Source organism: Thrips palmi, unplaced genomic scaffold (assembly GCF_012932325.1).
Source record: "Thrips palmi isolate BJ-2018 unplaced genomic scaffold, TpBJ-2018v1 HiC_scaffold_15, whole genome shotgun sequence".
NCBI lineage: Eukaryota > Metazoa > Arthropoda > Insecta > Thysanoptera > Thripidae > Thrips > Thrips palmi.
In genome coordinates, this window is record NW_023144624.1 from 4,871,138 (window position 1) to 4,897,966 (window position 26,829).

Consider the following 26,829-nt stretch of genomic DNA (forward strand, 5'->3'; position numbering starts at 1 on the left):
GCAGCGCGGAGCCATCCATCCGCACTAATGGCGACAAGAACACTACTTTCGCAGTGTAAATAAAGCGGCGAGGGACTCGCGGACGACGGCGAAAAAAGGAACGGCAACTGCCGGACAGATGATCTAGCTTTCCCTGGCTTTGCGCGTTCGGTCCGCTTGGTCGTTGTCCGACCGACCGGCCGGCCGACAGGATAAAAATTGTGGGAGTCTCTGCGGCGAGGCGCGGCAGGGCGGCGCGGCTGCGCTTTCTTTGGGACCGCATTGGACACGGCCGTTGGCGCGGCTGTCTCCGAGGCGGCCGATCGCTGGACGCGGCCGCCGCGGAGACAGCCGCGGGGCCGAGCGCTCCGCTCCACTTGCCTGTCTCCGCGCTCGCGCCGCCAACGGGCCGCGAACCGCGAACGCCGAGGCGAGAATTTGCCCGCCGCCACCGTTCGGTCGACAGACAGAATCCCCCCTCTTCTCTCCTTCCCAGAACTCCCCACCCACTCTCGGGTGGAATTTTGTGTTTCCCAGGCGGGTTTAAGGTTACCTCTCTCTGCTTTGCCGCTCGCTCTTCGGCCCCCACACTTCACCTGTTTTTTCTCATTTCGCGCTTTGCACTTCTTCGCTTTTCGGAAAATAAAAACGGAGCACCGAGTGCTCATCAAAGAAACACATTCAGGTCGGGAATCTCATTCCAGCGGTACGAATATTGCATCACCGGAGGCCCGGCCCGTGCCGCGGGAGAGAGAGAGAGAGGAGAGAGAGAGAGAGAGAGAGAGAAGAGAGAGAGAGAGAGAGAGAGAGGAGAGAGATGCGAATTAGTTGCAGAATTCGGGTTGAGATAACGTTTGCCTCGGCAACGCGGCAGTATCGGCGGCCGGCCGCGGATGGGGTTCGCAACCGGCGAATGCCGATCCGAAAGTGAAGCGTGGAACGCGGAGCGCCGCCAGCAGGCCACTACTCTGCGAAATAAAAAGAAATAATGCGCAGACGAGGCTGACCAGGGACTCTCGGACGCGTTGAAGCGAGAAACAAAATACACGTTTCTTAAGTTGAAATCCCAAGCATAATAGTAACCCGTGGTACGAAAGAACAGGTGCTAACTTTACTGGTCGACAAGGAAGGCCTTGACGTTCCCTTGTTTCGTCTGCATAGACAATGCTCCAGCTTTGCCTCCTGCTTCCTGGAGGGTGCCTAGGCTCCGCGCTACCTCTTCGGCCAGACATTTTGGCCACTTCTTTCTTTATTGAGGCTCTTGGGGTATTAAATTGAGCAGTGGTGGGCGACCTCAGCCTCGGCAGACGTGCGGAGGTGGAGCGGTTGCAGCGCGGAGCGGAGAGCGCTGGACCAGAAACACGGGCTGGCTGGCTGCCCTGCCTGGCTGCCTGCATTCCGTTTTGTTTGTCGTGCTGGCCGAATGATACACCAGACCAGCGCCGTTGCTGGTACCCATTTTCTGACCCTCACTTTTTCGTCTGCTTCCTTCTTGTTTGTGTTTGCTTTTTCGGCTGTCAAAATAGGACGGGCGGGCTTTGGTCCCAAGTGATGCGCAGTGGTGCCGGTCCGGCGGCCGTTTTATTAGCATTGCCCCAATCCAATAACAGTACGACCGTATTATTCAAATAACAAAAGAAACGGGGAACGAAACCAGGTTAAGTCCTCAACTCGCGTGTAAACACTCTCCTCTTCCTCCCCGACACGGACGGAGTATTACCTCACCGCGGACACGCCACCGAGTAGCAGCCAGTGTACGCACTCACGCACACACACGCGCATCGCGTACAGTGCGCTTCATTCAAGAAGCCGCGCGCGACCACCCACGCGACGTGGTGGGGGGCGACGGCGACGGACGGCCGGACAAGACAGGCCTGCCGCGTGTGACTCCCTCGTCTTACTCGCGGGTCGCTCAGTGGGTGTAGTGCAGCGGCTCTCAACCTTTCTCGGCTCGCGACCCCAAATTTGTAGCCAAAAATTTCCGCGACCCCAAGGAAAAATTTCGCGACCCCACGGGACCCCTCCTTTAGCATACCACTGCGTCTGATCCGAGGCGGGCATTTTGCTCCCTCAACGGGCAGTTGGTCTTTGGACCTTCCTTTAGCATGCCTTTGTTACGGAGTGCAATTATCAGTCTTAGTTTGGAGCAGTATTGTCCCCCAAAATTGGCCGAAACGCTCAGAAATGTCTTGGAAAAATCGTGTTTTGGGCCGATTTTAAGCAGCCACTGCGTCTGATCCGAGGCGGTATTTCGTCCTCCCTCAACGGACCAATTTGGGCTTTGGACCTTCCTTTAGCATGCTTTGTTACGGAGTGCGATTATCAGTCTTAGTTAGGGAGCAGTATTGTCTCAAAGTTGACCAAAACAGTCACAACAATTTTTCAAAGACATTTGCGACCGTTTTGATCGACTTTGAGACAATATTGCTCCCAAACTAAGACTGATAATCGCACTCCGTAACAAAGGCATGCTAAAGGAAGGTTCAAAGACCAAATTGCCCGTTGAGGGAGGACGAAATACCGCCTCAGGTCAGACGCAGTGGCTGCTTAAAATCGGCCCCAAAACACGATTTTTCCAAGACATTTCTGAGCGTTTCGGCCAACTTTGAGACAATACTGCTCCCAAACTAAGACTGATAATCGCACTCCGTAACAAAGGCATGCTAAAGGAAGGTTCACAAGACCAATTGCCCGTTGAGGGAGCAAAATGCCCGCCTCGGATCAGACGCAGTGGCTGCTTAAAACGGCCCCAAAACACGATTTTTCCAAGACATTTCTGAGCGTTTCGGCCAACTTTGAGACAATACGCTCCCAACTAAGACTGATAATCGCACTCCGTAACAAAGGCATGCTAAAGGAAGGTCCAAAGACCAATTGCCTGTTGAGGGAGCAAAATGCCCGCCTCGGATCAGACGCAGTGGCTGCTTAAAACCGGTCCAAAACACGACCCCAGCTACCTCACCGCGACCCCTTAAAAAAAATTCGCGACCCCATTTGGGGTCGCGACCCCAGGGTTGAGAACCATGGTGTAGTGGAAGGCAGAGCAGGGAAGGCCCAGCCCCGGCCGCGGCTCTGCCCGGAGGCTGCCGCCGCGGTGCGGTAGGCCACGCGGCGGGTCCAGCGACCCTCGCGCGCCGTGCGCCGCCAGCACGGCGATGTAGGTCAGTTCCAGCTGCGCGTTGTTCTTGCGGCCCTGCGCTGCGTGCGTCGGATTGACTCGTTAGTGCGATTGTGATACCGCCCGCGGTGCCGCGGTGCGCTCGCGGGTACCCGCCGTGCCCCGCCCCCTGTTGCCGTTCAGTTTTATCGGTCGCAGAACGCCCCGCTTGATTTTACGGCACGGCGGGTGCTCGCAGTGCAGTGCACTAGGGCGGCGTGGGAGGCGGCGCCCGAAATAACGGCCGAAAGTGTGCGTGCGCGCTGAATTTTTCATGAATGAAAATTCCTTTGCTCGCGCGGCCCGCGCGGCCGCAAGTTCGGGGAATGGAGTGCCGAGTGCACCGGGCGGTCTATTTGCTGCCCGAAATACGTTGCGCGATTTAGGGGCCGGCCCTCTCTAAAATTAACCCAGCGCCACGCCCCGCCACGCCCCGCCACGCCCCGCCACGCCCCGCCACGCCCCGCCGGGACTCGACATGCACCGCGCCCAAGCAGTGCGGCCCGCAGATCGACCAGCGCGCGCGCCGCGGCGCCGAAAAAGAAAATAACAACTAAAGCGAAGAAGGCAGGCCGCGCCGGGCCGCGCGGTCGTTTGGCTCCAACTTTCGGCGCGTCGCGACTCCGCGCCGCCGTGCCGGCGTGCCGTGGTTCAAGTGCTGTCCGCGGGGGGCGCCATGGCGTGCCACATCCCCTCTATTGCATCTCCATATATGCTAATTAAATCCCTCTTGCCTGGAGTCTGGAGCGAGGCGGCGCGAGGCGGCGCTCCACTGTGCTGCACTCTCAGGAGGGGAGGGTGGCTATGGAGCGCTGCCGGCGACGCAGCCTCGCTTCTCGACATTCAAACTACACCGAAAATGACGGACTTTTTGTCGTGACAATGCCGACCGCACTGCCGACACATGCCCCGCGCTCTGCACCGCGCGCCGCGACCCCCACCTGGCGTGCAATCCATCCCGCGGTGCCGTCGGTGCGTCGCGGCGCGAGGGCTCGTGTCTCCGTGTCGGCGCGCGGCTCCGCGGCTCTCGGCGCAAGTTTCTGTTATTTGTTTTCGACACGAGGTGGGCGGCAGACGGGGCGGGGCAGCATGAGGGCCTCCATCGTCTCATTTCGAACCTTTAGCGAGGGAAAACATTGGTCGGGAAAAGTTTCGCCTCGCCTCGCCGCGGGATCTCTCCGGCCGGGCCGGTCGGTCTAAACCGTTTCATCAAACTGCCAGATGGCTCCCCAAAGTATTTTGTCGCCTCCCTTCTTTCCAACATTTTATTCTCATTCCACCCGTTATTGAAATCCGATGTGGGTCGCCGGGCTGGCTGCCTGGCTGGCTGCCTGGCCCAGTTCGGTCCTTGGTGCCGGCAGTGCCGGCGGACATGGCGCATCGACAAGCCGAAGGCCGAAATGAAAGGTGCCCGGCGACGATTGGATCCGCTTTTCTTGCTCGTCAGGACTCCAGGACGCCGTGTACACAGCGCTCCCACACTGCTTTTCTCTCTGCAAATTTGGCTAACGTGTCTAACGCCTTCCTCTCTCCCCTCTGTTGCAGGTAAGGGAGTGTGAGAGCGGTCTCTGGCTCCTGCCTGGCTGGCTGGCTGATGATTTGACGAGCGCCCGGGGGAGCGGAGCAGTGAGTCGAACCAAAGAGTTACTTCTTCTTCTTCCGCCCGTTGGCCGTTTTTGTGGAAAATTCGACGGCAGTGGGTTGGCGTTAACCCCTACCCCACACTCACACACTTTCACACACACACATACACACCAGGGGGCGCCCCGTCCGGCCGTATTGTGCCAGGCAAGGAAGGCCTTGCCAAGGCGGGCCGAGGCGGGCCGCGAATTCCCTTCATCGTCGGAAAATGTGTGTCCCCCCCGCGACTTGGGAATGCCACCAGCATGCCCGCCACCTTGCGTAATCAAATAACTGTCGCATACTTGCCAGTTCCGGAGCGTGTCGAGCGTTTCTGGTGTGTGTGTGTGTGTGTGTGTGTGTGTGTGTGTGTGTGTGTGTGTGTGTGTGTGTGTGGACACTCCAAACGGCCGCCACATGCAGAATAATCCCATTTTCTCGGCCAGGTTCCTTACTTCTATTTCGCCGCGCGCGACCGCCTGCAGGGTTGGCTCCGTCGTACTGCCTACGGCACGGCTGCCTACCCTCCAGGGGTCCGCTCCGTCTCTCTCTCTCTCTCTCTCTCTCTCTCTCTCTCTCTCTCTCTCTCTCTCTCTCTCTCTCCCCGTTTGCGTCGCGCCGTCCCGCTCTGATGGGAAATAGTGTTTGACAGTGCCCGGCCCATTAATATCGGATCAGCCCCTCGAGGCCTCGCGAGGCGGCAGCGCGGCAGCTGGCTGTAGAAGGGCAGTGCCTCGTCGCCCCGTCTCCGCGTCGCGCCCTCTCCCCGTGAGTGCGAGAGAGACGGAAGCCCTGTTCGGAATCAGCCTGCCGGCCCCACTGGATAACGGTCCGAAACTTGGGCGGGCGGCGCGCTGCCCCTTCACCCTGTCGCCTTTTTGCACTGCATCGGTCGAACGGAGCCCGCGCGAGTATGCATCGCTGCACAGTGGGGCCAGGCGGGGCCAGGCGGGGCCAGGCAGGGCCCAGGGCGTCAAGAAAGTTGGCCGTTCACTTTGGGTAACGAGGGTTAACGCGACCCTTTAGCCGGGCATGCTTCTGTTTCAGCTGCGCTCCACTGTCGGTGGCATTGTCCTTGGCGCAGTGTTGGCACAGCAGATTGATCCTCAAACAGCCTCCTCCTCCCCCCCCCCCCTTTCGCTGCATCGGTATCATCCCTCGAGCAGCAGGGGCCCCGCCGCTCCGGACTGCGAACAGTGCCGCCACACGAGAAGTCGAAAATCCCCACCGTGCGTTGAAAGGGTTGTCAACTTCAGCCAGCCAGCTCTTGAGAAGACAACAATTGCCTGCAGGCTGAGGTTGGCAACTGTTTCGACACTGCCGCGCCGTAGGGAGTTTTCCCTACTGTGAATCGCCAACGCCAAATGCGAATACACTGTAACAGTGTAACAGTGCCCTCGTCGCTCTCTCTCGCACTCATCACGGTGTGCGAGAGAGGCAACGAACCGGCGTGCGTTGCGATTTAATTAAGCGGCGTCAGGCGGTGCATGCACCACTGCAGGACGGGCCGCGCGCAGTGTATTTCGGGAGAGTTGATCGAACGAATGGCGGCGCGAGGGCCAATCCTTCCGTCACTGTGGCGGTGCGCGCCGCTATGTGGGGCCGTGTGGGGCCTTGTGGGGCCTAGCGGGCCCCCGAGGGGGAGGGGGTGGGGGTGGAAATCATCTTTCAATTTGGCACGTCCGCTGCGGCGCGCTCCACGCTGCGGTCCGAGAGGAGAAGAACAAGATTCACGTGTTCGTCTACGACCCCCCCCCCCTCTCTCCGCCACCCGCGCCTACGACTCGCACGGGAAAGGGTGCGGCAGGCAGGCCGGGGCGAGAATCCCAAGCAGGCTTGTTACACACACCACATGCCAATCACAAGCCGCCCCCAACCCCCACCCCCACCCCCTTTCCCCCACGGACCTAACGCGGTGCCGCAAAAACAGATTCCCCAATTTTTGTCACGCCACAGCAGCAGGCGAGTACCCAACTCGCAGCCAACGAGTCACGTCTGTGTGTGTGTGTGTGCGCGCGCGCGCGCCCGCCTTCTCCTGAAAGTCGTGGCGGATAACTCCCGATATAACCGTGTGTCATTGTCCCGCCCTTTTTCTTTTTCCTCTTTTTTTGCTGATCTGCTGCTGCCGAAACTTTGGCGCGAATCACTAGAGAGATGAAAGCGAGAGTGTTTGTTTTCGCGTCGCTTGGCGGGCCGGGGGCAGGCCGGGGGCAGACAGGCAGTCGGCGGCTCGGTTCTGTTGACCCCGCAGCCTCCTCCCTGCAAAGCCCTGCAAAGCCCTGCAAAGCCCTGCAATGCGGACGCCAGGCCGGTGGGGCACGCAGCACGCGCCATCAATAAATGAGAGCCGAATTACCCCCGCACTGTACTACCCGCTGCAGGTACGCAGGTAGTTGGCGGGCAGGGCCTCCGCCACGCCCGGCCGGCCCACTATGCCGCAGGGCCGGCCCGAGGAGTTGGGGGACACAGGAAGTGTTGGAGATGAGAGTTAAGATAGGGGCCGGCCGGGGCGGGGGCGAGGCGGGGGCGAGGCGGGGGCGGCGCGGCGCGGGGCCAGCGTCAGGGGATGGCCTCTGGAAGTACCGACCGCGCCGCGCTGGCTGGAGTGCGCTGCGTGCCGCGCGCAGTGCCGCCTCCGTGCGCGCGGTGCGAGCACACCGCACAGAGTTGAGTTGGTCCCCCGAGGCCCGTTTCCTTCTCGGCGGCCGTAGGGGCGGGGAGGGGGAAAGAGAAGGGGCGTTGTGTTTAGAGCGCCTGGCCTAGTCCCACCGAAGCACGAAACGCGATGAACGCCCCCCCCCCCCTCGCGTCTTGCGGCACAGGTGTGCCAACCCCAACCCCTTGCCCGCGCAGCGCTACTAATTGGCCAGAGGCTGGTGCCAATGGAGGAGCAAGTTTAAATTCGACGAATCATTCCCCCCTGCTCGATCGGCACCGATTTATATCGATTCGGCATCGACACGGTCGCAGAATCGCACTTGCAGGTTGGCGAGCGTGGTCAAGCGGGGCGATGACACGTTTTGGCCACGCCGCCACGTTCACACTGTGTGTGGCAGCATCCGAAAACCGACTCGATTTTCCGTTGGAAACCCCTCGGCCTCGCCTATCGGCCGCAGCTGCGAACTCCTCGCCCTGGCTGGGCTGCGTGGCGGCGCTGTTGGCGATGGCGCCGCTGCTGCAGCCCGCTGGGGAAATGCGGCCCGAAAAAGGGGGCATTCTCAGGACACCCTGTATAATTTGGGAGTTTGCGTTCCGCGGGGCGGCCAGGGGCGGCCGGGGGCGGCCGGGGCCAGACCAAGCCCGGCACGGAGACTTCATTGCCGGAGGGGCCTAAGATTATCGGGACCGGGGCGGGGGTGGAGGGGGAAAGGGGGTGGGGGCGATCCGTGACGCGCGCCGGCCCGCCCGGTTTGAATTGCGGAAGCTAGAATCTTCCATCAGCGAGCTGGCGCTAGCGCTGCTGCTGCCACCCCCCGCTCCCCCTCCCCTTCCCTCATCGCTTTTTCTTTCCAGTTTTTGTGTTTTTCTGTCGTTTTGTTTCAGTCCTTCCCACTGTTGTATGTGTGAGAGGCCTGGAAAGTTTTGCGGATGTAAACGACCCCCGACTGCTTTTTTTTTGTTTTGTCTGTGTGTGTGTGTGTGATATTTCTCATCTCTTTTTTATTAGGATGCTACCCAGAAGGGCGTGCATGCGGCCCTCTCTTTCTTTGTTTCGTCTGTTTGTTCGGCGTCATTGCTGCCCCTGAGCCCCCTGTTCGTCTATCCAGCCCCTCCGCCCCCGGGCCGCCCCAGCCAGCCCCCAGGTGGAGGTGGACAGGTATATCCTCCCGGAGAACATCATCCGGGCCGTGCCGCGCCGTGCCTTATCCCTCGTCGCCTGTTATGAGGATTTCGGGGAGGGCTGCCGCCGTGGCTGCTGCACGGCCACACGGCCGCCGAGGGCCGTGACTGAGGACAACCCCGCCGGCTGCTTGATCCCATGACGCCGTGCTCCGGCTCCTCGGGCTGCTCGGGCTTGGGCAGGCCGTCGGCGAGCACCGCCCGGAGGGCCGGGGGCAGCGCAGGGCAGAGCCACCGGGCTGAGCCGCCCGATGCCAAATCAATATTGGAGGGCGTCGTTTATAGCGCCAAACGGAGTCCGAATGCGGCGCCACTGCCTGCCTGGCTGGCTGCCTGGCTGGCTGGAAAGGGAATTTGTAGCGCTGCTGGTGATTCCGCTGCGTCGGCCTGCTCGCGAGCTCGAGAGAGAAAGAGAATTTGTTGCTGGCGACGTGGTCCTTTTGGGGCATTGCCGGGCATTGCAGCCTCCCAACCTCGAGCACGGCGACCGCATCGGCAAGGACGACGGCCGATAGTGCCTCGGCCTGCCCACTGCCAGCCCGGCCGGCCGATTAAGCAGGTCACGTCGGCCTCGTCGGCCACGTCCACATGCACCCTCGGACTGCCCGAGGCCGCCGCGCACCCGGCCGTCCTGAACGGTGTACTGAACGGCGCGGCCGGGGATTTGGACCTTATGGCCTGGGTAGTGGATGTGCGGCCGAGGGCAGCGCCGAGCTAGCGCGCCCTGGGGAGTCCTCGGTCCCCGGAGCCAGCAGCCAAAGCCCGGCCGCCTCCACCAACACCGCCACGCCGCCGGCGCCATGACTCTGCCGCCATGGCACCTCCCCGCCGAGCCCGCCGAGGGGGAAAAGTTGTGCCGTGTCGCCGCCCGACGCCTCTCTCTTTCTCTCCCTCTTTCTCCGCCAATACGTGAGAGTTTCGTGGCCGAATTCCAATCTGTCGGGGAAGGGGAAAGATTTTCTTTTTGAGGCGCTCAAGGCGGCGGCGCGGCGACGCGGCGATGGCGGTTGGGTCGCACACACGTCTCGCACGTTGGGGTGGCAACCCTAGACAAGCCCCGGCCCACCCCGGCCCCGGCGGGCCTTCAAGTTCTCGTTCAAGTTTCTCGGCTATCGTTCATCTTCGCCTCTTCCCCGCGAGACGCGCAGGCGAGCGGTGGGCTGATTCCGCTCGGCGCTTTCGTCGCTCTGTCTCTCTCGCACTCACGTGCCGTAGGGGAGCAAAGGGAGACAGCGGCGAAGCAGTGCTCGGAATCAGAGTGTAGCGCAGTCCAGCGGCTCAGCATCGCCACGCCATTCATTATTAGTGGACCAGTCTGGCGGACGGGCAGGCAGGCAGGCAGACGTGTTGGATCGGAGAAAGGGCACACGACCGAAGCGTCCAGGCCGTGTTGTTTTACGGGTCAACCGGTGACGCCGCTGCCGCCGTCAGACTCCCCGCCGCCGTCACCTGCCCGTCGCCGTCAACTCCGTCGTGGACGTCGTCAACGTCAGCGGCCCGTCCTGCTTGCTCAGCACTTGGGCCCCGGCGTGAGTGCAAGCGTGGAGGCCCTCATGCTGCTGCGCCACAAAAACGCGCATCCATTTTTAATTTTTCACTTCCCCGAGAGTAGCACCCGCATACCGGTGCATCCTTAGAGCGAGCGTGTGTGTGTGTGTGTGTGTCCGGGGTCGTGTCGTGGTGGTGGCGGCTGCGGTGGGGGAGAGCCAACCAAGGAGCCGGGCGGTCTTTACGGCCCAAACAGAGTGACCGAGCTGAAATCCGAGCACAAACACAGCCCCTCCCCTCCCCCCCCTTTTGTCAGCCCTTCTCCGCCGCCCCTGGGCCCTGGACCGGGAAAGGCGACCCCGCTGCCCACGCGCTGTCCCTGCTGCGCGCGGCGTGGCGTGGCGTGGCGCGGCGCCTCGCAGGGGAATTCCGGCGCATTCCGGAGTGGCGCTCTACACTACACTGTGGCCGCGGCGCTGCTGTGGCACAGCGCGACACTGTGGAACACTGTGGTGGAACACCCCCGGCAGCGGTCCTCTGCCGAAAACAGGGGGTCGGCAAGTGCGTCGGGAAAAGGGCCGAGAGTGTGGCGGGGGTCCCTGTCCGGTCGGGATGCTTTCCGCGCGGCGGCGGGCAAGAAAGTCAGGTCCGATTAGACGGACGGAAGGGCTTGAGGCTGCTGAGGGCTGCGGTTGTCTGGATGCGAATCTGGTTCCGGGCGGCGCAGCCCGGCGCAGCCGAAGCACAGTGGGTCAGAAGACCGGTTGAGGCGGACAAAAGTCCAGACGCGCGGTTTGAGCTCCAAAGTCGCTAAACGGGACTCGAACTGAACGTGTGACCCCACCAATGGATTCCTCGTTCGGACAGCAATCCATTGGTGGGGTCACACGTTCGGTTCGAGTCCCATTTAGCGACTCTGGAGCTCAAAACGCGTCCAGTGTTTTGGCCGCCTCCACCGGTCTTCTGGCCCACTGTGTGAGGCGCGGCCCGCCACCTCGCGCCGCCTCCTGCCGGTCCGGCGGCGGAGTGATTGATGCTGGCCTGATCGGGGCCGACGCGGGCCGAGCGGGCCCAGCAGGGAAATACCCCGTTTTATGAGATAAGTGACAAGCACTTTCTTTTGCCGCCACTTTGCTTCATTCGCGTTTGCCCTTTTTTTTCCCCGACCTTTTCCCCCTCGGTTTTTGACTCCCCCTGCTCGCCCGCCGGTCAGTGCCAACCCTCCCTCCCTTTCACTTCTCTATCTCTCCTGCTCCATCTTTATTGTCAGTCTCGCATTGACTTTTCATGACATCAGGGGTGAAAATGTCAACTGCCTTTGTCGCGCCCGCCTGCGTGGCCGCCTGCCTGCGTTCTCACTCAAAGTGGCTGACTAGACATAGTCGGTGCATCCCCTCTCGTTCACACGCACAGTGGGAGCGCACACACACTGGCACGATCACACACACGCACACACACGCGCGCGCGGTGCTGATGCCGCGTGTTTGAAGTGGGGCGGGCGACTGCGGCCGCCGGACCCCATCAACTTTCAGCAAACACTTGAGCCAGGAGCGCGCACAGGGGCCCCCGCCGAGCGGGCGGGCTGGCGGGCCACGCGTCATGGAAATGTGCAACCGCACTGACCTGGACTGACGCGCGACACGGCGACGCTTTTCCCGCTCCGGGGGGCCTGGAAAGCGGCAAACGGAACCCCGAGTCGAGTCGAGCTGTTCGCCAACATCGCCGCCGCCGCCGCCGCCGCTGCAACCCGCGGCCAAAGTTGCTCTAAACGCGCAGCACTCTCGCACTCCGCTCGCTCTGGGGGAGAATTTCGCGAACGGAACGCCAGTTCCAGAACCTTCTCCAGCAGCAGCAGCAGCGCGCTGTAAGGAGAGAGGGTGCCAGGAACTGCGAGCCAGACCGAACACTCGCTTACAGCATCCGCTGTGTAGCCCCGCCGCCGCTGCATGCTGCAACTGCAGCCCCTTGGATCGAGGCCAGCTCCAGGCCGGCTCCAGGCCGCCTCGCTGGAACTGCTCCTTGCAGGCCTATTACGGCCCGTCTATTGATAAGGACGCCCGGTCGATAAGGCTGCGACCCCGGCCTCGGCTGTCTCTCTGCAGGACGGCTGCTGGAACTCGCCTTGGCCCCTGTGCTGGAGCGGCTGGAGCGCACCGAGTGTACCGTACATCATTTCATTAGTAGTTTCACTGGGCCAGCAGGGCCTCCACCCCCATCCACCCAAAACACGACCGGCATTTCCCTGTGTGTGTGTGTGTGTGTGTGTGTGTGTGTGTTGTGTGTGGTGTGTTTGTGTGTGTGTGTGTGTGTGTGTGTCAGGGCGGAACGGACGGACAGCCAAAGGTATAGGGGAGCATGATAGCACACTGTTGTCACGGCCGGAACGCGCGGCGCTGCGGCCATCAGCGGCCAATCGCAGAGTAGCGGCGGGCGGACGGACGGACAGACAGTCAGACAGACAGACAGACGGAGGGACGGACGGGCCGGGTCGTGGAGTAATGAGTGGAACGCCCGGCTCGCAGCGAGCCCGTCGAACGCGCGTGCGTGGCGGGTCGGCCCGCCCTCAAGGCGCCCCCCTCCCCGCCTCCCCGCGACGGCAGCTTGACTCCGCAGCACTCCGCGGCGCGCTCGTCCGGTCAGCCGTCCCAATCCCAATCGCAGATGCAGTTATATCTCTTGTTGGTTCGCTTTGCCTCGCGTCTCTGGGGCAATAGCGGCATCAGCCCCTCGCGAAATTGGAGTCCGCTCGTTTGGGTTTTCAGCTCACCCGGCGAAATAATGTTTCTCTCGTTTCCCACCCCGTGGATGTGTTGCCCGAGGTCCGCGGCGGCGGCTCCCCGATTTCGGGCTCGGGTCTTATCGGGTGTGTGGGTTGTATCCCGTTTGTTTGTCGTTAATTTATTTTTGTTGTTTTTTGTTGTTTTTTGGAGATGGATTGACCTACATAGTAGAGAAAACGCCAACGCGCCCGCAGCATGTGAAGTGCCCAGATTGCCGCGTCCAGAAGCCCGGTGACAAAGGAAAGGGGCGAAACACGCGGGGAAACTGAAAGACAAACAAACAAACGAACAAACGCGGCCAGAGCGGGGTAAAAGCGCGCGACTAATTTAAATTAATGCGCCGCTGCAGCACCGCCACGCCCCGGTGGCGCCAAATTCAAACGGCGGTCCGATGTGTGGGGACGCGATCGGGAAGCGCCCCGCCTCCATCCCATCCCGCTCTACTCGGCCGCCCGGAACGCACTGGAGAGAGAGAGAGAGAGAGAGAGAGAGAGAGAGAGAGAGAGAGAGAGAGAGAGAGAGAGAGAAGCGACGAGGACGGGGCGAGTGCCCCCTCTCCTTTGGTCGCCGTACAGGGTCGGATATCGCCTCTGCCCCCTGTTCTCCACCGGGCTCGTCCGTCCCACTCTACGTACTGCTGCCCCCCCTCCTCGATTCAGAGCCGCACTTGAATCCCCCATCCCGCCTTTTAGCCGCCACGCCCCGCCACGCACCCCAGTCGATTATGCCTCTAGGTGGTCAGAACTTTTGCCATCTCCATGAGCCGTGAAATGGGGGAGCGCGGCGTAATCTGGGGGAACAGAGCCGTGCCCCCTCCAGCGTTATTCGTCCCAGTCGTCATATTTCCTGGCCGCTCGGTGCTAAGGCGATGAGGAACCTTTCTGAACGAGGTCGGCCACCGGCAGCGCACAGTGGGCCAGAAGACCGGTGGAGGCGGACGAAACTCCGGACGCGTTTTGAGCTCCAGAGTCGCCAAATGGGACTCGAACCGAACGTGTGACCCCACCAAAGGATTGCTCTCCGAACGAGGAATCCTTTGGTGGGGTCGCACGTTCGATTCGAGTCCCATTTGGCGACTCTGGAGCTCAAAACGCGTCTTGAGTTTTGTCCGCCTCCACCGGCCTTCTGGCCCACTGTGCAGCGCCAGCGCGCGGCCCTCAGAGTCTCGTGAAAAACGCCGCGGCGTCCGACATCTCCATTGTGAGGGGCCGCGCCACTCGATGGAGAACTCGGCGGGGTTCATTTGCGAGGGCCTGGGCTGCCCCGAGGAGGCCGAGCCAGACGGCGGCCTGAACGGACGGCGCCATGCCGGGGCACGCCCGGGCACTTCACCGCCTTGCTTATCTCGATGGAAGACGCGGCGCAACGCCGGCGGCGGTTCAGGACGGCGGCGACGTCGGCGCGGTGCTGAGCCCGACACATGGCGGACACGGCGAGGATGGCGGCATCGAGGTGGTGGCAGCGTGGTGGCGGCGGCACGGTGACGGACGCTACGAGGATGACGGCGGCGTGGCGGCGGCGGCACGGCGACGGACACAACGGGGACAACGGCGACGCGCACAACAAAAAGCGCGGACAACGCCGCGGAGGGTTACACGCCGCGCCGGAACGGGGAAGGGGGTTACGTAGAGACGACAACAAACGGACGAAAAAACAACAACGCCACAACGCATCTCGTTATTGTCCCTTTTTAATTAAAAAGCCAGGAAATAGAGACAATGGCAGCAGCAAGGGAGATAGTGACTCTTGAGAGGGTTGACTGACGCGGAAGGGGAGGCGGAGCGGCGGAGGCAGACGACGCCGGGACAGCGTAGGGCCGCTTTGCGCCAACTTTTTCTGTGCGCTTTTGCACTGGGTGGGCTGGCTGGTGGGCTGGCTGGCGGGCTGGCGGGTGGGCGTCCCTCAGAGGATTGCGATTTGGACCACTTCCCCCGAATCGGGGGCGCTCCGCGGGGGACTTGGCAAAGGTACGGCGAGTGCACCGCCACACCGCCACGCTGCGCTACCTTTGTGTGCGACCGAATGCCTCCCAGGACGCGTCCGGCCACCGCGCCCCGGCCGACCCGACAGTCCGTTTGGCGGACACGACGACTCTGTGCGATGTGCGAGCCCTGTCGTCCTCCAGCCGGACGGGATGCCCACACTGATAGTCACCGATGGACTGCCCGAGGGCTGTTGCTCGCAGAGCGGGGGTAAAAGCCGCCATTTTTACTCACCGTCGGACAAATATTTTGAATCGATTTTGCATGAGTCCCCTTTTTTTCGACGGCATTTTAACTGAAATATCCATGTCGCATTGCCGGGCGCGTTTGGGTTGACGCATGGAGCCGCTCACCGCCCTTCCACAGTGCTCGCGGCGCGCCCTGTCCGACGGAAGCGGCGCGGAGGCGCGGCGCTTGACGGGGATGAAGTTCCAGAATAAGCGCCGTGTTGCTGGAGCGAGACGGTGAGCCATCGAGGCGGGGCGGGGCGGGGCGGGGCGGGGGCTCTTGAAGAGGAGTCGTCGTTCAGTGTGGTTCCCCTCACCTTGGCAAACTTTGATAACGTGCGGTAGTCGGAGCGGTTAGACATGTTTCTTGCCCCGCCCCCGCCACCCCCCACCCCTTTCCCCAGCGCGCCGAGCGGGCGCCTTCTCCTCATGGAGCTTCCGACCACTTTGCGACTCGGGTTACTAGTACACTACTCCGCAGGATCCGTCAAACTTGTCCCTCATCTTTTTCCCGCCGTTTTCGCCCGTCAGATTCTGGAAGCGGCGGTGTAGCGCAGCCTAGCCTCCCACCGGGCGCAGCGGGCGAAGCTGCTCGAGGAGGAAAAGGGGGAGCGTGATGGCCAGTAAATGGGGGTGGCGATGATGCATGCCAGGGTTAATACGCGCCGAATGTGTGCCAACACTTTTGTCATGCCTTGCTGCCTTGGCTGCCTTGGCTGCCTTGGCTCGGCTCCACGCCGCGTCTTGCTCGCTACACTGTGTGTGTGTGTGTGGTGTGTGTGTGTGTGTGTGTGTGTGTGTGTGTGTGTGTGTGCCGATATGCGATAAAAGCGAGCGACCGCTGAATCGTCGTCATAAGCGCATTCCGTTTCTCTGTCTCCCAAACGGCCCGGCGCACATACCCTCCCGATAAGGAACTCGCGTTTTTATTGAATTACGCTGCTTTATTGACCTGTGTCCACTGCTCGCATGCATGTCTGCGTGAGGAGTGTGTGTGTGAGAGAGGGAAGAGGAGAGGGGCGTGGTTTTTTTTGTTTGTTTTTTTTTTTTGCGTGGAGGGTGATAGTAAGGGGTTGGGGGTGCATGGCACGGCGCCGCGCTTTCGCAACCAGAGAACCTGACGCGGAGTTTCCTGTTGAGCCTTTTGAAGTCACGCTGCGAACTCACGCAGACACGACGCCTTCCCTTGCGACCGCATGCACACACACACACACACACTCACACACAGACGCGCATACACAGTGCGCGAGTCTCGTTCCAATGGGACCGTCAGACGCCACGAGGAAAACATGCTCCCAATCACATGTCTCACCCCCCACCCACCCCTGCTGTCCGTTACAGGTGGGAAAATAAGAATGTACAGTAGCGCCGGTAAGCCAAAGCCCGCCCCCTCCCCTCCCCGGCGGGGCTCCATCCCGCCCATTTCGGCACATCCAGACGTAAAGCTAGGGGCTAGGTCCCCTCCGGTCCCCTCGGTCTCGTAAGGGGGACGCGGAAGGGCCGCGAAAACAGGTGGGGAAAGGGAGGGGAAACAATTTGGATGCACATTCACATTGAGGGGGGCAGCGCGCCCTCGCCGCCCCCTGGCCGCCCCAGCGTGTCGTGCCGGCCGAAGCCCCACGCGGCACCGACGCGGCACCGTGTCGCAAATCGCATTGGAGGAAGCCGAAGGGTGCCGTTCTAGAGGAGCCGTCCCTTCGCCCTTCTTTTGCCCCTCTTCTTCTTCTTCTTCTTCTTCTTCTTCTTCTTCTTCTTCTTCTTCTTCTTCTTCTTCTTCTTCTTCTTCTTCCTCCTTCTCTTCCTCCGCCTCCTTCTTCTCTCCCTCCCCCACCTCCTCCTTCTTCTTCTTGTTCTCATTGGCTGCTCTCCTCCCTGTTGCAGGTCGCCACCATGATGGATCCTCAGATTCTCCCTGGATACGTGCGCAGGTGAGTCCCGTGCCTCACTCTGTACGGGCAAGGCTGGCCCAAGGCCGTCGCGAGGCCGTCGCGAGGTCCGGGCCTGAGCCCTCAAAGGCAGCAGGCGGCCGACCCGACGACGGATTGGAGGAAGAAGGAAGGGCCGCTTGACCCCCATTCCGCGTAAGCCGCTTTCTAAAACGCCGCGGCGCGGCATGAGACATTGAATGTGACATCCAAGGGCGGCCCACCAAAGGCGGGGCTGCGCCGCGCCGAGCCGCGCCAAGGAGCGGAAGGCACGGGAAGGGAAGGTCACGGGCGGGATAATGGCTCTCGAGACAAGACAGTCGCAGATGATGGTCCTCACCGAGAACGTAAAATCGTCATGACTTGAGAGTTGTTGTTTTTCCCTTTTTTTGTTTTGCTGAACAGAGAATAAAACATTCGTTTGTTGTCCAAGTTTTTGTTGTTCTAAAAAATTTTGGTCTTCAAGAATTTTTTTTTAGTGCTAGGGAATTTACGACGGGCTTGACGGGCGCTGTAATGCAGGCAGGTGCAGGCGGTGCAGGCGTGTGTGGGGTGCCTCGCGCCTTGCCACCCCTCGCTGGGGGAAGCCCCGTGCCGCCCCAGGGAAACCCCTCGGCCCCACAAGCCCCTCGGCCCCTCGACCCCTCGGCCTCGACAAGGCCCAATCCCGGGCCCATCCCGCGAGGGCCGCCCCGCCCCGCCCCGCCCCGCCCCGCCGGCGTCCACCGCCTCGCACGCAACCGCCTCATTGCCAGCGCTGTTTAAACTGCCGGCCAGCGGGCCAATTCCGACCGGCGCCCTCTCGCTCCGTCTCTCTCGCACCCCGACGGAGCTCCCCGCGGGTGCGAGAGAGACGGACGCACCGACACTGTTCGGAAACAGCCTGCAGCCCGGCCGCGCCAGCCACTCGATACCGCTGCCCACCCCACCGGATCGGCAAGCAAGACTTGAGAATCTCTTTTTATTGCGTTTCACGTCATTCTTTTTTTTTCCGGTGCATGACAAGCGTGAATTACCCGCGCAAGGCCTTGGCGCGCGGTACCTTCCCCTGCTGGTAATGAGTGGGGGGGGGGGGAGTCTAGCAAGTATGCTGCGGAAGTCGCGGGCAAGTTTTTGGAACGCCTTCGCCGCCCGTCCCGCGGCGGGGCGGGGCGGGGCCGGGCCGGGCCGGGGCTGGCTGCTAGTTAGCGCGATAATTCTCTGCGGCTGTCGGCGCGCCTCTGCCTCGCCGCCTTCCCACAGTGGCGCCGCACTCCGCTATCTTGGGATGCAGAGCGCGCCGCAGGCGGCTGCTGCTGGTATTTCGGCCAGAAAGTCGCCCAAATGATTCCCCTTCTTTTTCCCAGTGTGCCTCGCGCAAACTCGCAAGGGGGGACTCCTTTTTTTTCCAGCGCCCCCTGGCCAAGGCGAAGGCGAAGGCGCGCAACTGCAGTCCGTTTCCGGCGTAGATACGGGGCGCTGCCCGGCCAGGGCCCAGCTTGTCGGCGGCTGTCGAACGCTTCGAGTCCGATCGGAAGCGCCAAGCGCCGCGGCGCACGCCATGCGGCAATGAACACTCGTCATGCCACCACACTGCCACGCCGCCACACTGCCACGCCGCCACGCATCGCCCGCCTGTTTGTTCGCCGCGCTTTTGTGCCCCACTTTCGCGCCACGGATTTTTTTTTCAGCTCCCTTTTACGTCGATTCTCCATTCTCTATCACCCCGCTCTGTCTATCAGCAATAGTGCTCTATGTACCCTGGATCTATCCTCCCCTGCTGCCTGCTGTAGGATCCATCCTCTCTGCTCTATCCTCATTTCTCTGTCCGATCCTTCCTCTACCCTACCTCCATCCCCTTTCCTCTACCCTCCTCTCTCTCTCTCTGTCCTTCCGTCCCGGCGCTGCGTTGTCGCGGACGCGAGCGGCAGCGCAGTAGTAGAGTATTGCTTGCGTGGTTTATTGCCAAATTGGGAATAAAAAACAATAATAAAATTGACTTGTTGTGGTTGTGGTGGGGTGGGGGGAGGGGAGTCCTCCTCCAGGAGGCGGGCAATACGTTTATCCGTTATCGCAGCGGCATCATCGGAAAGGGTTGGAAATAAACGGAGGGGGCAGCAGGGAATCCGTTTGCCGCGCAGTATCAAAATATTTTCGTTCGGATTTCGAGCTCTGAAAAATAACAGACAGTGACGTACGTGCCTTGTTCGCCTTGTTCAAGATGAATTGAAGAGGTATCACTCGCCAGTCCGTCCGTCAGTCCGTCAGTCCGTCCCGTCGACCCGTCATGTCGTCTCATTAAAATTAGGGGCGGGCGCTGCGGCGCTCGGCGTCGCGGCCGTGGCCGTGCGGCCGCCGTGTCGGAGCCGCGGAAACTTTTGAGGGAACGGCATATTGGCAGCACCATCCCATCCCATCCGCGAGGGCTACGCCGCGGCCGAGAGACGCGGAGACGGATCCACCCCCAAGTTTCTCTATCAGATCTAGTCGCCATGTTTATTGAGGCCCGGGATGGGATAGCAGCAGTCGGTGAGTGGAACTTTTCCGGGCTTCCCGGAGCAGGCACGAGCAGCGAAAACAAGGGGCCGATTTGGCCGCGCCGTGTGAGTGAGAGGGGCAGTGACGGAGTGAGGGAGTGTGTGGTGCGAACCCATTCCGCTTAGCCGGGCCCCCGATTCCTCAGGGGACAGACCAGCCGACTCTGGCACGGCAGCCCACCGCAGGACGGCAGGGCCCGGGGGTGGCTGGGCTGGGGCGTGGGGCCGCGGGGGCCACTGGGGCCGCTGGGGTCGTCCAGCCTGATTGTTATACCGGAACAGAGTTGCGTGTGTGGGACAGAGAGGGGGCGTGTAGAGTTTAGTCCGGGTGGTGTGTATCCCGGCCGACCCCAGCAGGGCCTGGCCGGCCGCTTTGACGTAACGACATTCCCGAATTTAGTGGGGCCATCCGGGCATCCGGGCCGCCGTCCCGGTCAGTCGCAGCGCCGGAGCCATTTTGCAGAGTGCGGTGCTTTGTTTCAAGTTGATTTCCCAACGCCGAGCCGTGCAGTTGGCGCGAAAATGCTGCTTCTCCACTCGGTGCGTTCACTGTTAAAACCGGGTCGTTCGGACCCTGCCCCGTCCCGTCCGTCCACAAGAGACTGCCCGTGGAATCGAGGCCCGGGCCGGGCGGGCTAAGCCGGCACGTCCTCTGTGCCTGCCCGCCTGCCCTGGGCGGTGGCGCTAGCCGTGGGCTGCCGTGCCGGGCCGTGGCTTATCGTGGAGGTGTGGCGAGGGCACGCCGAATTCGCCCGACGGCCGTCCATCAGAGCGAGGGGGTGAAGGGCGGCGGGGCGGCGGGGCGGTTTGGTAATTCCATCGGCCAGTCATTCGATCGGCCCTTCTGGAGTGGCAACGGCAACGGGACGGCAGCGGGTCGCCGCCGCCACCGCACTGCGCGTCTCGGCGTCCCGGAGCCCCCGCGCGGTAGGCTGCCCGCTCGGCCGGCGTGCCCGCCAGCGGCCTGCCTGCACGGCGCCTCGCCCCGGCCAGCGCGCCAGAGACGCTCCGCGCGCTGTCGCACTGCCGTGCCGTCCTCGAACGGCACTCGAATCAAACACTCGACGCGACCGTTCCCACTGCCCTTCGAACGAGCAATCCATTGGCACCCTCGTGTGTTCGATGCGAGGGCCATTAGCGGACTTTGGAACTGTAACGCGGCCCGAGCCGTGTCCGTGGCTGCCGCTGCGGTGAAGGTCGCCGCCGGGGGAGGGGAGGGGGAAGGAGCGAGGTGTCGAAAGTGGCTGTAGTGCGGATTGCGGATTACACCGGGCGTTTTGTTCCGCGGTCTGTTCCGCCCGCGGCGTCCTCCCCGCCCCCTTCCCCCTCGCCGATGGGCTGAAAAGAATAATTCAGTGAGAGAGCGCTCCGCTTTCGGTTTGATTCAGCCGCAGGGCCGGTCGGTGTGGCTCGCCGTTTATTGCAGGCCAGCTCCATACCTTTTCCATGATTATTAACACACCTGGGGCGGCGGGCCGCGGCGGGCCCACTCTGCGGCCCACCTGTGCCTCGCACTACGGTCGGAGCCGCGCAACTTCGGCCCCGCGGCGTGGCTGTGTGCGTGCGTGTGTGTGTGGACTCGCGCGCTGCAGGATTACGGCCTCGAGCTGTAAGTTAAATTTATGTGACGGAACATGCGAAAAGCTTTAGAGCGGCAACGTCTGAGAAATTATGATAGTGGCGGAAGCCCTTCCAGTGGGCTTCTCCAGCGAATCTCTCCAGCGGCGCGATTCGCGACGCTCCAGCCGGCCTCTCCGGCGATGCGGCGACGAGCCCCCCAATGGCGACACAGCCAGCGCGCAGGCTCTCCGGCGAGCTCTCCGGCCGGCTTAGCCAGTGCATGTATAAGGCTGCAGCGCCCTGAGCCCCCCGGCTTTGCAAAGTGCAGTGCGGGAAAACTGCTGGCTGGGAAGTGCGGTCGTTCTTTTGTTGAATACCAAGCGGCCGAAATGATAAGTAACAGCACCGGACCTCTGCGCGGGGCGTGCGCGAGACTGCGTCTGAGTTACGATCACTCGAACGGCAGGACGGCTGGATCTTGGCAAGCGCCGCCGCGGGCCGGCGGGCGGGGCGGGCGGGGCGGGGCGGGGCGTGGCGGCGGCGTGGCGGGCGGCGGGGCGGCGGGAGAGGGCACATCGGCTTTCACCCCCTTTGAACATAACTCGTTCTGTACCTCGGCCAGGCGCTCGGCCAGGCCACGGCCACGCTGCAGCCACCCTTGTTCTTGTTGGGAGCGGCACGGCCGGCCGCCATTGGCTGGCTGTAACGAGTCGGCCTGGTGGGGCCGTGGGGTGGGGTGGGGGGCAGGTCGCCGACCGACCGGCAGAGGGCGTTCGCATCGTCATGTTCAGCTATGGAAATGGTGAACCAGGGGTGCGGCACGGCCATGGCACGGTCATGGCACGCCCATGGCACGGCCATGGAGCGGGGGGGGGGGGGGAGTCTCGCAGGGACGCTCCGTTCGGCGGGTTGAGATGTCACTGCCGCTCTCCAAGCCAGGATCGCGCGCTCCCCGAAAAACGCGTTGTCGCTTTGTGAAGAGGTTCGTTACCACCAGGCGGCTCTCACCGCGTCAACATCAAAGCGACGAGCGGCGCGAGAGGGCCTGTTTCTGTTTGGTCGGACCAACTGAGGCGGGTTCCGAGGTCGCCCGTCGAATTGCAGTGGGAACCGCGATGGTTCTTCGTTCCGAGAGCAGTCCGTTGGTGTTCCATTCGCGTCCTGTTTGAGGCCGTGAGAGCTGTCGGAGAGTCCCGCGCCCGAGCGCGACGTCTTCTTCGCCCTGCCACGGCGGCAGCGGGCTCATTTCGGAAGGCGTGCCTCCGTCTTCGTCGCGCTGTCTCTCTCTCCGTCGCGGCGCGTCCCGGAAGGGTGCGAGGGAGAGAGAGCCGCGGCGCGCTGCTCGAAATCCGCCAGCAGGGTGGCAGACGCGGCCCAGACCGTCCCGATTGCGCGCATTATTTAGGGACGCGCCCCATGAATAATGTCGGCCAGAGGGACGCCCCGCCGCACGCCCGCCCGCCACCCATACCGTTCTGTTCCACTTGGTGGCTGAAATATGGATGGACGAGGACCGGGTTCGAGTCCCGCCGGGCGCGCCTCCCGCCTCTCCCGGCGTTCGGTCGGCCCACGGCCCGCGGCCCACGGCCCACCCCGGAAAGCGGCGGCGGTCCGAAATGGTTTCCGCGCCAGGATTGGAGAGGGGACGTGGTGGGGGTGGGCCGGGCGCCGGGGGACGGCCCTAAAGGAGCAGCCCGCACACAGAGCGCTCGCTGCTATGCGGTGTCACAACATAGAGTGCAGTGCGAGGGAGTGAAAAATATTGAGTGACTCTCGGCTTACCCGATCTGCTCTGCATTTTCCGTCGGCGCCCCCCTGCCGGCCTACGTATTGGTTCGGGGATGTTCAGTGTTGTTCCTTTCCATTCATTTTTATTTATTTTTTATTTATATTTATTCCTGAGCGGTTCGCCGTAGGTTCCCCGCGGCCGCTCCAAGCCGCCCGCTCCCAGACGAGACATCGTGAGCAATCATTGTATCTCATTCTTATCTCTGCAAGGTCTCTACAACCACCCCACCGGGCGGGCAGACAAATATCGGGGCGTCCCGGGCGTCCCCCCGGCGTCGCGACGAAACCCCCACCCCCACCCCCCACTCCACGCGATGACGCACACCACCCCTTAAGTCTTTCCTGCCACCCCGCCCCCACCGCCCCCAACCCCCGGCCCAGCGCCTGTGCCCGTCTCCCAACCACCCCGCACCGTCGGCAACCTGTACTTTCGCCACTGTAATATTTAATTAATGCATGGAGTTTATATCTGGTCGGTTTATGTAATTACCTGTGACCGCGGTGTCTCCTGATGGCCTTTCGTCCGTCTGTATACTTCATGTGTGTGTGTGTGTGAGTGTGTGAGTATGTGAGTTTGTTTTCATCAAGATAAGCTTGATTTTGTTGTTGTTGTTGTTGTTTTCGTCGTTGTTGCTATAAGCACTAGTGATATTACTACTACTGCCTGCCTTAGAACGTTACCCCTGGAGAAGTGAGGAAGTGCGCCTTTTATATGTGAGTGTGAGGGAGTGCATGTGTATGAGCGCGGCTTAATGTGGTGCACCCCGTGGCGCATGGCGCGGGGAGCCGCTTGGCACAGCCTGGTACCTCTCTCCCCTTTCCCCCACCCCCTTTTCCTCCCCCTCCACCTCCTCGGCGCTTCCTTACACTGTAGGACTCGGGCTGCGTGACTCGGCGGCACTTATCGGATTATAATGCGCCCTCAGGGTATTCCTTTGGAAACACTGCATGTCTGTCAGCCTCCTGTCCGCCGTCGCCGTGGCAAGTCGCCTCGAGAGACTGTATGTCTGTCGGCCCGTCAGTCTGCCTGCCTGTCCGCCTGTCTGTCTGCCTGCGGGTCCTATCTGTCTGCGAACTAGTGCTCACTACTTGTGGAGCTCGGCGAGGACGCGCGGACGTGGCCCAGCAAGTTTGTGTAATTCTGTTTGAATAGTCGCGCTGGCCAATCAGGCGCAGGCAGACAAGCAGCTGTAAGCGCCTGGGCCGCCGGGGCCCGGGGCCGGCCCGCCCGGCGCCCAGCCAGTCAAGCCAGCCACTACACTATACCGCCCAACTTGCTGAATGGCCCGTGCACCATTCCGACCGACCCAGTATTCGGCCAACTTCGGCATCATCGGCGACCCCCGCGGCCCCCGCGGCCCCCGCAGCCCCCCGCCCCTGCGGCCCGCGAGGAGACGATCATTTCTATTTTCCCCGCTTGGAGGCTCCCACCGGCCAACGGGGCGCTCTCGGACGCTCCGGGGCCCAGAGGCCCAAGAGGCGCGCTCCGCCACTCCACTGCACCGCGTCAAGTTTTGCCCAATTTAATTACCCCGCGGAATTTGGCGGCAAGGCGGAGCGCGGGCGGGGGGTATCGTCGGAAGGGCGGCGCGGCAATACCCCACGCCCGCGGCTGGAGCGGCGGACGGGCGGGGTGGCGGCGCAGCGTTGCAGCGGGCCGAGGACCAGTCTGGACATGAAAACCACCAAGTACGAATACATACATAAAAGAGTACTTGTGAATTTGAGGGGTTCGGACTTGTTGCCAAGTTGGTCAAAGTGGTGACGAACCGTGGCTGATTTTTGGCGGCCACAGCGTCCTATCCAGGCCGGGTTTCGAACTCATGCTTTTGTGCTTCCGTTAGCCTGCCTTCCCTATGGAGTGTGATTCCCCGCCTCTGTTCCGCAGCAGTCGCGGCGCGCGTTTGCGAAGTCAAGTTCAAGAGGCGCCCGTCGGGTAGGCAGCGCTGCAGCGGGCGGGCACGGCTGCCGGCCGGGCGGCCTACCGCGCGGGGGCTCTTGACTGCTGGACCACTGCGCTCACGTACTTGACTTGCTCTGCACGGTTCGAGGACTGTTTGAGGGGTGATCCTGGGCTTCCATGCCCGCCCACCTGGCTGTGGCGGGAGGGGAGCCACGCGATGACCGACCGCAGGTCGCAGTCGGCTTCCTCGCCGCCGTGCTGCTTGACGGCGTGCTTTACGGCGGCCAGGCAATCGGGCTTCTGATTAGGGCCTCCCCTTCTGTCGCCGCGAGGACACTGATTCAGCCGCTCTTTCTCTCTCGCACTCCTGGGGCGTCCCGTGCAAGTGCGAGAGAGACGGAGGACCGAGACCCCCGTTCGGGATCAGCCTGCCTCATCGGCCCAATAGTGCGACGCCAAGTTTCTTATTGGCCGTTGGCCGGCGCTGGCTGCCGTCCCTCTGCCAAATGGGGGCGATAAACACTTTGCAGCGGTGGGGGCCGGGCCCGGCAGACACTGCCGGATTCAATCCAACACAAAGCAGAGCGCCCCGGCCGCGCGCCATGGCGTTGGCGGTGGAATCCCGCGCGCTTTTTCCTGTCTGCGTGCCGCTGTTTGATTTGTTCCTTTTAATAAAATCACACGCCGCGCGCCGGGATTGGTGGCGGTACACTGGGCGATTGCATTGCCATTGCATTGGATGCATGACGGCGGGGCGGGGTGGGGCGTGCCGCGAGTGCGACAGAGACAGCCCCGAATAGTAATGTGAATGTGATGGGAATGGCAATGCGAATGCGCGGGGCGTGGCGCGGCATGCTGCTGTGTCCGTTGGGCCGTTGGCGGACAAGAGCGGCCTCGCGGGTTGGGGGGCGGAGGGGGTCGTTCTGGGGATCGGCCGGAGGATTATTGGGGATAAAAATAGTGCCGGAATCTCCCTGGCGGGCCGGGGGGCGCACAGTGGGCCAGAAGACCGGTGGAGCGGCCAAAATTCGAGACGCGTTTTGAGCTCCAGAGTCGCTAAACGGGACACCAACCGACCGTGTGACCCCACCAATGGATTCCTCGTTCGGAAAGCTATCCATTAGTGGGGTCACACGGTCGGTTCGAGTCCCATTTAGCGACTCTGGAGCTCAAAACGCGTCTCGAATTTTGGCCGCTCAACCGGTCTTCTGGCCCACTGTGGGGCGTGGTGGGGCAGTGGGAGGGCGGTCTTGGTGAACTCGCGGAGACGAGTACGGCGACGGGCTGGTGCGAGGCTCGGCCCGGAGGCGGCCATGCAAAACGCTTATCTCCATGCGCTTTGCCAACTTTGCGCTGGTACTTTGGGCGGGATGGTGACTGGTGTACGAGAACAGGGAACCGAGGGAACAGGGGTGGGGCTGCTCCTCCGCGGCGGTTTCTCCACCTGCCGACCGGCGGGCCCTGGACGGTGCACAGTGGGCCAGAAGACCGGTGGAGCGGCCAAAATTCGAGACGCGTTTTGAGCTACAGAGTCGAATCGAACGTGTGACCCCACCAATGGATTCCTCGTTCGGAGAGCAATCCATTGGTGGGGTCACACGTTCGGTTCGAGTCCCATTTAGCGACTCTGTAGCTCAAAACGCGTCTATCATTTTGGCCGCTCCACCGGTCCTCTGGCCCACTGTGCGGTGGAGCCTGGAGGTCGTCTCGATCGCCGTGCCGGACGTGGCGGCATCACGCCCTGCAGTGCCATTAATCTGCTGAGATTGCGAAATGCCCTCGAAGGACACGCCAGACACGCCGCGGCCGGGGTAGGAAGGGCTCGCGGTTTCGGCCAGTCACGCCGGCAGCTGGGGCGCGGGGCTCTCCATGCCGCGTCGCCCTGCGTCACTCTGCGTCACTCTGCGTCACCGCCGAACCCGCCGAGCGTGCGCCGTGGCGCCTCGCCAAAGTTGCGGAGAAACTGCCGTGTGTGCCGCCAAGAGGCATCGGCAAAAGTGCACTTTTTCCTCTACTTTTCGTGCTATTTTCCCCTCTTTTTGTTGGAAATAATAAAGGGAAAAA

General features: G+C 62.1%; 1 protein-coding gene across 2 annotated transcripts in view; it reads left to right on the forward strand.

The window, feature by feature from the left end:
* Positions 1–26,829, forward strand: part of LOC117641634 (RNA-binding protein Musashi homolog 2-like) — a 73,392-nt gene that overhangs the window by 17,537 nt on the left and 29,026 nt on the right. For both annotated transcript variants that reach the window (XM_034379124.1, XM_034379127.1), the window contains one exon: positions 16,955–17,001. In XM_034379124.1, the coding sequence (XP_034235015.1) occupies positions 16,964–17,001 (38 nt within the window). In that variant the 5' untranslated portion in view covers positions 16,955–16,963. Of the gene's footprint in view, positions 1–16,954; positions 17,002–26,829 lie in introns of those variants that run through there.